The following is a 7633-nucleotide window of genomic DNA, read 5'->3' as shown; positions in this document are numbered from 1 at the left end:
TACTCAAAAAATTGTTTCGGTTGAAACTTGATTGGTTAAATTGTATTAAATTTGATATGTGGGGACGTGTTTGTGTTTTGAAACTTGATTATTGACTATTATGTTTTTTTGGAAGCCAACGTAACTACATGTAAGTATTATGAATTACATCATGATTAGTTTTACCTTATTGATAATCGGTTCTTGTTTGGAAAAATAACCGAAAAAATTGAACCAACGTTAGAACTGACGGTCCAGTTATTATAATATCACAATATCGGTTTCGGTTCCAAATCGATCTGGTTCCAATATTCATCCTAAATATGGACCCATACCGTATAGTCATGATAGACCCATATGCCATATCGTATCGTATATCGTATATATTCTAATAAACAAAAGTTACGTGATATTCCATAAAAAATAAAAATACAAATCACACAAGACACGTGTCACAATCGTGCAACTCCTTGCCTACAACACTTCCCTTTATGGCTTTACTATTATGTTGCCAACCGATTCATCATTCATCCCCAAATTTACAAACGCAGGCATGAATCAAGAGGTCACCAATGGAGCCTCGAAATCCAAAAAGAATTCCAAAAAACCCGAATGTATGTACTTCTTTCTCTCAACTATACATCATACTTCGCAACTTCACTTTGATTTTCACATGCATTGCAATTCGTTATGCAAAACCCCTAAGATTTTTTTTTTTTTTTTTTTTCAAAACTTCATTACAGCATTCGTATAGTTTCCAGTGCTTTGTATAATTTTGTTTTCCAAGTGTTGTAATTGTTGTTTCCCCTCTGCTGATTTGGGGTTTATTTGTGTTCTGGAATTGAAGTGGTTACTGGTTTACTGCGCCAGTTATTGCCTAAGGGTTTGTGGGTTTTTCGTTTTAATTGGAGATCTTGATCTTATAATGCATACACAGTTTTCGACATGATTTCTTCGATCTCTGAAGAATTCCTCATCTCCTCGGGGTTTTCAGTTTTTTTTGGGGTTATTTACTCCTGGTTACATTCTGCTGTTAGTAAAATTCAACCGTTTTAGGGTTTATCTCAAAATCGCAGCGAGAATAAACACGAATTTATATGATCGAGAAGAGAACGAAGTGGTGAATACGTATATATAATTTCAATCACACCATTTACGCAATATACCTCGGTTGATTTCTTAACTAATGATAATCGATCGTTCCAGATTCTAGGTTTACACAGCAAGAACTTCCCGCCTGGAAACCAATCCTAACCCCAGGATGGGTGATCACATCGTTTCTAGCAATCGCCATGCTGTTCATCCCCATCGGTCTTGTCTCTCTGTTTGCATCAGAACGTGTAAGAATCAAACTTTTATGTGCTTATCAGTAGTGCTCTTACTTCTTATTCTATATCAACCTTCTTATTGTTATGCAGGTGGTGGAAATTGTGTATCGCTATGATCAAGATTGTGTCCCTGAAATTTATCGAGGCAATGTGACTTCATATATTCAAAACCCCCTCACTAACAAAACATGCATCAAGAATGTCACTGTTAGTCCACTCTTCTCATAGTATTCCACATGACTCACTTTTGATCAAAAGACATAAATACCCTCATCAGAAGAATATTCACTTTATCCACATGTATCTACAGGTACCAAAGAAAATGGAAGCCCCTATCTTTGTGTATTATCAGCTCGACAACTTCTATCAAAACCATCGTAGGTAAGTTAGTATTTTAATGGCTCAATACAGAAACTCAGGAGTGTTAAGTACTTAAGTTAACTATTTACGAAATTGCCCTTGATTATTTCTTTTCAGATATGTGAAAAGTAGAAGTGACAAACAACTACGTAGTGGAGAAGATGATTTTTCAACAAAAGGATGTGAGCCTGAAGCTAAATCGAGTAATGGGAAACCAATTGTTCCATGTGGATTAATTGCATGGAGTTTATTCAATGACACCTACAATTTACTAATGCAAGACAAAGTTTTAAACATTAACAAGAAGGGCATTGCATGGAAAAGTGACACAAAGGTCAAATTCGGGTCAAATGTGTATCCAAAAAATTTTCAATCCGGAGGTTTGATTGGTGGTGGAAAGCTCAACCAAAGCATACCTGTAAGTTGAAGTGTTTAACTTTCTTGAATTTATTTTTTTAGTAAAAATATTTTATTATATAATAATTGAGTGTATGTGATAGTTGAGTGAGCAAGAGGATCTAATAGTATGGATGAGGACTGCAGCATTGCCTACTTTTAGAAAGCTTTATGGGAAAATAAGTGTGGATCTTGAAGCTCATGAGACAATAACTGTTGTTTTGGAGAACAATTATAATACGTATAGTTTTCGGGGACAAAAGAAGCTTGTTTTATCAACAACAAGTTGGATTGGTGGAAAAAATGATTTTCTTGGAATTGCTTATCTTACAGTTGGTGGGATTTGCTTGTTCATGGCACTAAACTTCATCCTTCTCTATGTTTTTAAACCCCGGTGAGTTAGCTTACACGTTTGTTTGTTACACTGGACTGAACTGGACAACGTTTTTTGATGAGAAGGGCATTCTTGTCTTTTTGCGTAGACCATAAAGGGAGTTCTTTAATTCCTATCTATCATATCTTTTTTAGTGAGACAAAAGTTGTAATCTTTGACTATTTTTTTCATGCTAAATTCTTGTCTTTTTGTAGACAAGGGAGGGAGTTGTCACATCTCACTTTTTGATTGGGACAAAAAATTGCAATTTTTGTCTGTTTTTGGTAATACGGATGAGAAGGGTATTTTCGTCTTTTTCCAAGAGTGATTTGTTTTTCAAACTTTTTAAGTGACAAAAAGTTGCAACTTTTGACTATTTTTGATGATAAAGATGAGAAGGGCATTCTTGTCTTTTTCCACATATCAATAAACATAAAAAATTTCAATTTTTGAATATTTTGATGATAATTATGAGAACGCATTCTTGTCCTTTTCCTATCTATCTTTTTGGATTAGACAAAAAATTGCAATTTTTGATGATATTGATGAGAAGGGTATTCTCGTCTTTTTCTTTTGTTATGTCCTTTTATATGTGAAAGCAAATGGCTTATTGTTTTATTGTTGTGGTTGGTTATTCATGATGCAGGCCTCTTGGGGATCCATCCTACTTGTCATGGAATAGGAATTCAAGTAGGCATTGAATTAGGTGGTTTGTTTAACTTTTTTTTTTTTTCCCTTTTTTAAAATATGTGGAGTTTATAGGTATTAACATGAAGTTGTGTTCATAGTTATGTTTCTATCTACCTTACCTTGAATCAATGAGATCAACTAATGTTGAATATAATGTTGGCAAAGAAAGTCGATAACACTTTAACATATATGATTGTTTTGTTTATCGTTTTAAGATAATCATTGAACTTGCTATAAATAAGTTTAATAAGCTTCTTTATGGACTTAAGAACATAAAGAAAGGTGAAACTTCTCATTTTTTAATCTAGGGAAAATTGTAAAAAAGTATTTACATATTGGCTTTATAATCGATTTAGTCCTTTTATATATATATATATATATATATATATATATATATATATATATATATATATATATTATTCAATTAAGTCCTAAAAACCGGTAATCGTATTCAATTTAACCATTTTACCCTCATTTAATTTTCAAAAAATACACTTTTGATCCAGATTTTAAATTTTATTATAAATTAGGTCTAAAAATTTACATTTTTAACCCATAATTTAAATTTTATTATAAATTTGGTAAAAAATTTACTGTTCTTGTCTAGATTTCAAAATTTTGTTATGAATTCATCATAACTTTAGTTTTTTAACAACTTTTTTTCTCAAAAAATATTTCGAATATGTTTTTTCTTTAAAAAAAATCATATTTATACAATAAAAAACATATTTTACTTAAAAAATCTTATTTTTTATATATAAAAACTTTTTTGTATACGAAATACCTATTTTTAGAAATAGGTATTTATTAAGTACATAAATATATACAAATTCGTTTTTATAAAAAAATGTATACAAACACATATTTTACAAAAAAAAAATCTATACAAACATCTATTTTATTATAAATATATTTGTATACAAACACATATTTATAAAAAAATGTATACAAACACCTATTTCATAGTAAACGTATGTGTGTGTGTGTATATATATATATATATATATATATATATATATATATATATATATATATATATATATATATATATATATATAGGTAAGTTCAATTGAGAAAATAAAAAAGGTTGAGAATAGGGAAATCATTATCAGCCACTCATTTATTTTTGCCGCAAAAGTCTCCGTCGTACCAGCGGAAATGGGAAAGGAATAGACATGTGTTTTCCAACAAAACATGTTTAATTAAACTATGCTAATCATTACCTTAATATAATATAAAAACATAATTTTTTTCGTTTTTTTAATTTTTAAGAAGATATTTTTATCGAAAAATGATTTTAAATATACCAAAATTCATGATTTTTTATTCTCTACAAATAGACATCCATATTGATATAGTTTTAAGATAAAATAAAAAATTTATTTTTTTTATATTTTCAACTATCGTTATTCATAAGTGAATAAAAATGCATCATGTTTTTTACTACAGTACATTCGTTATTCACTTATGAATAAAAAATATGATTAATTTTTTTTTACAATTTAAGTATCATTCATATATGAATATAGCATATAATAAACATAATATATTCATATTTAAATATTAGACGATGCATTCACTTGTGAATATTATATAGTATATTCACTTGTGAATATTAGATGGTATATTCACTTATGAATATTAGATAATATTTTCATATCTGAATATTACATAGTATTACATGGCATATCACATGTGAATATTACATAGTATATTCACTTGTGAATATTAGATGATATATTCACTTATGAATATTACACAGTATATTCATATATGAATATTACAAGGTGTTTTCACAAATATATATAATTTTTATATGTTATTCACATATGAATAACATACAGACTTGCATATTTGTTTTTTTGTTTTAATAATCATATACTGATTCAGGTGAGAAAACATATTCATATATGAATATAACGTGGTAATGTAGTTTATGCATTTCATCAAACAGTTGGAGTGCATACAACTTAACTTTTGTAAAAATGTTAAAAACATGATACTTTGACTATTTAAATCTTACAAAATAGTAGATTGATAGAGAATTATATGAAATTTTTCAAAAAAAAAAAAACGATTTGATCTTTTTCTAACCTCAATTTTGAAGTTTTATTTGATAATCGATGTTGAATGAATGATATGAAGTGGATTTTTTGTTGATTATCGATGATGTTGATCTAATGACGCTGGGAGTATAATTAATCGTAGATGTTGAAGATCTGATCGTATTCAAGCAGAATTGAAGGTTAGATTAAAAGAACCAAAAACGATTTTTTTTTGTTAACTGTTGAATCATGTTGATAAACATGTTATTGACGAAGATCGATGATTGATTAACACTAATGATGTTGATGATGGTTTAATTGAAGAAATATGGATGATTGTTGAAGCTTGGAGGAGATGTTTGGATGATGAACGATCGATTTGAAATGGGTTTGAACTGTTATCTATTTCTATACAGTTACGTATTTGAGATTGAAAGTTATTATCATATTTACAAGTTTGCCACCGTGTCTTTTTATGCTTAGATTAAATGATTGGCTGAGAATTATTCCCTCATTCTCAACCTTTTTTTTTCTCAATTGAACCCTCCTATATATATATATATATATATATATATATATATATATATATATATATATATATACACACACACACACACACACACTAGCCTTTTACCCGCGTTAAACGATGAGTGCAAAAAGTTTCTTTCGGTATTATTTCTATTCGGTAACATGTATGATTGGGTATCCAACTTTGACACGAAGGTAATGAAAAAGTAAACCCCTAACAGTGAAATCTAATTTGCTTTGGAAGATGGTAACTTATAACTTGGAAATTAACACATTTTAATAAATTATTTTGGGTTTAAAACTAAAATATAACGTTGTGTGGGTTGAAAACAAAAGTTGTATGACAATAAATTTTGTTTTTAATTTGATGACGCACATTTTTTATCAGTGATCAAAATTCCTTTTGAATTTTGAATACGAGTTATTATTTTATGGTATTAATTCTTATATAACTATTATTTAGAGTATACATTTAAAATGATAATTTAATTGTCGATAATTTACTTCTCAAATGATGCTTTTTATCAAAAAAATGTTTGTATGTGTGTGTGTATAAAAAAAACTAAAGTTAGGATTAATTCATAACAAAATTCTGAAATTTGGGCTAAAATGGTAAATTTTGGACCAAATTCAAATTTATAATAAAATTTAAAAGCGGGGCTAAAAGTGTAAAATTTGGAGCAAATTTGTAAAAAAAAATTAAATCTAGACCAAATGTGTACTTTTTAAAAGTTGGATGACCTGTTGATCGGGTAAAATGGTCAAATTGAATAAAAAATATATATAAGGACTAAATCGATTATGAGGCCAATATGTAAAGATTTTTTTTTGTAGTTTTCCCTTTAATCTATGTAAGAGGAGTTGATCATAATTCATATATTATAATATGTTATTGTTGAACAATTTTCATTTAAATTATCTATTTATATAATCCTCAGCATACATATTGTAACACTTGTACCCTGGTATGTACCTTATGGCCCTTTTATTTTTGGAAACGTGCATTTTAGTCCCTGGAGTAGTACGTGGGGCGTACCACTTGGTACGCTTAGCTTACTAGCTGAAAAGCCCGTACGCGGGGCGTACCACTTGGTACGCTTAGCGTACTGAGTTGATGGTGAGTCGGGACCCCGATCACGTACGCTGGGGGTACGTGGACTTTAATGAAACCCTAATTAATGGTTTTGCACCCTATATAAACATCCTTATTCATTAGGGCTCGCCTCCTTACTAGCCTCTAAAGCCCCAAAACCCTAGAAACGAGTCTTTGCCTCCAATGTTGAGTGTTTGAGCCCTTGGAGAGAATTTTGTGTTCATTTTGTGCATTTTGAAGGAGTTAGAGAAGTTTGAAGTTGCTTAGCTTGGAGGAAAGGTCTTGGATCTAGAATCATCACCCTTTTTGCAAAGCTTTAGAGGTATAAAGTTCTCATCTTGACTTCTAGTTGTTTAGATCTCTTTTTGGGATGATTTGTCATGCTTTTAGCCATTGTTGGGTGGATTGTTGAGTTAGGACGTCCTAAGGACTTATCCTTTCAGATCTAGGTTTATTATGGGCTCCGTAAGCATAAAGGTGCCAACTTTACGGAGTATAGGGCCTCATGCATGCTTTAAGTAACTTATTAAGTCCTTGTTGAGCTTAAGAGCTTCATTTAGCCATGCATGGACGTAAAGTTAGCAACTTTATATGGTAATACAGCTCAAGGAAGTCAGATCTACATTCTGGAGTGAAGTCTTAAAGGGTTAAGAGCTGAAATTAGAAGGTGGCTAAAACTGGAAGAGTACGTTGGGCGTACAAGCCTGTACGCGTAACATACAAGCCCTTGATCCAGTACGCTTAGCGTACAAGATGAGTACGCCCCGCGTACTCAGTCAGGTGGCTTTTTGATTTTGGGCTTTGAGTTTTGGCCATGTTTTGGGCTTAGAGGGTTGGGGTT

At 30.4% G+C, this 7633-nt stretch overlaps 1 protein-coding gene across 1 annotated transcript; it reads left to right on the top strand.

Annotated features, from left to right (window-relative positions):
* Window positions 1-481: 481 nt before the first annotated feature.
* LOC145166661 (ALA-interacting subunit 5-like) lies at window positions 482-3314 on the top strand. Its single transcript, XM_079085682.1, has 7 exons — window positions 482-593; window positions 1186-1319; window positions 1398-1514; window positions 1618-1688; window positions 1785-2085; window positions 2168-2457; window positions 3083-3314. Exons 1-7 carry the CDS (start codon window positions 485-487, stop codon window positions 3135-3137), a joined length of 1077 nt encoding a protein of 358 aa, XP_078941808.1. The 5' UTR covers window positions 482-484; the 3' UTR covers window positions 3138-3314.
* The last annotated feature ends 4319 nt before the right edge of the window (window positions 3315-7633 follow it).

Source organism: Lactuca virosa, chromosome 3 (genome assembly GCF_052849685.1).
Source record: "Lactuca virosa cultivar CGN04683 chromosome 3, Lactuca_virosa_CGN04683_v6, whole genome shotgun sequence".
Taxonomy (NCBI): Eukaryota; Viridiplantae; Streptophyta; class Magnoliopsida; order Asterales; family Asteraceae; genus Lactuca; species Lactuca virosa.
Note: the sequence above shows the minus strand (reverse complement) of the source record. Positions and strands in the feature narration are given on the sequence as shown.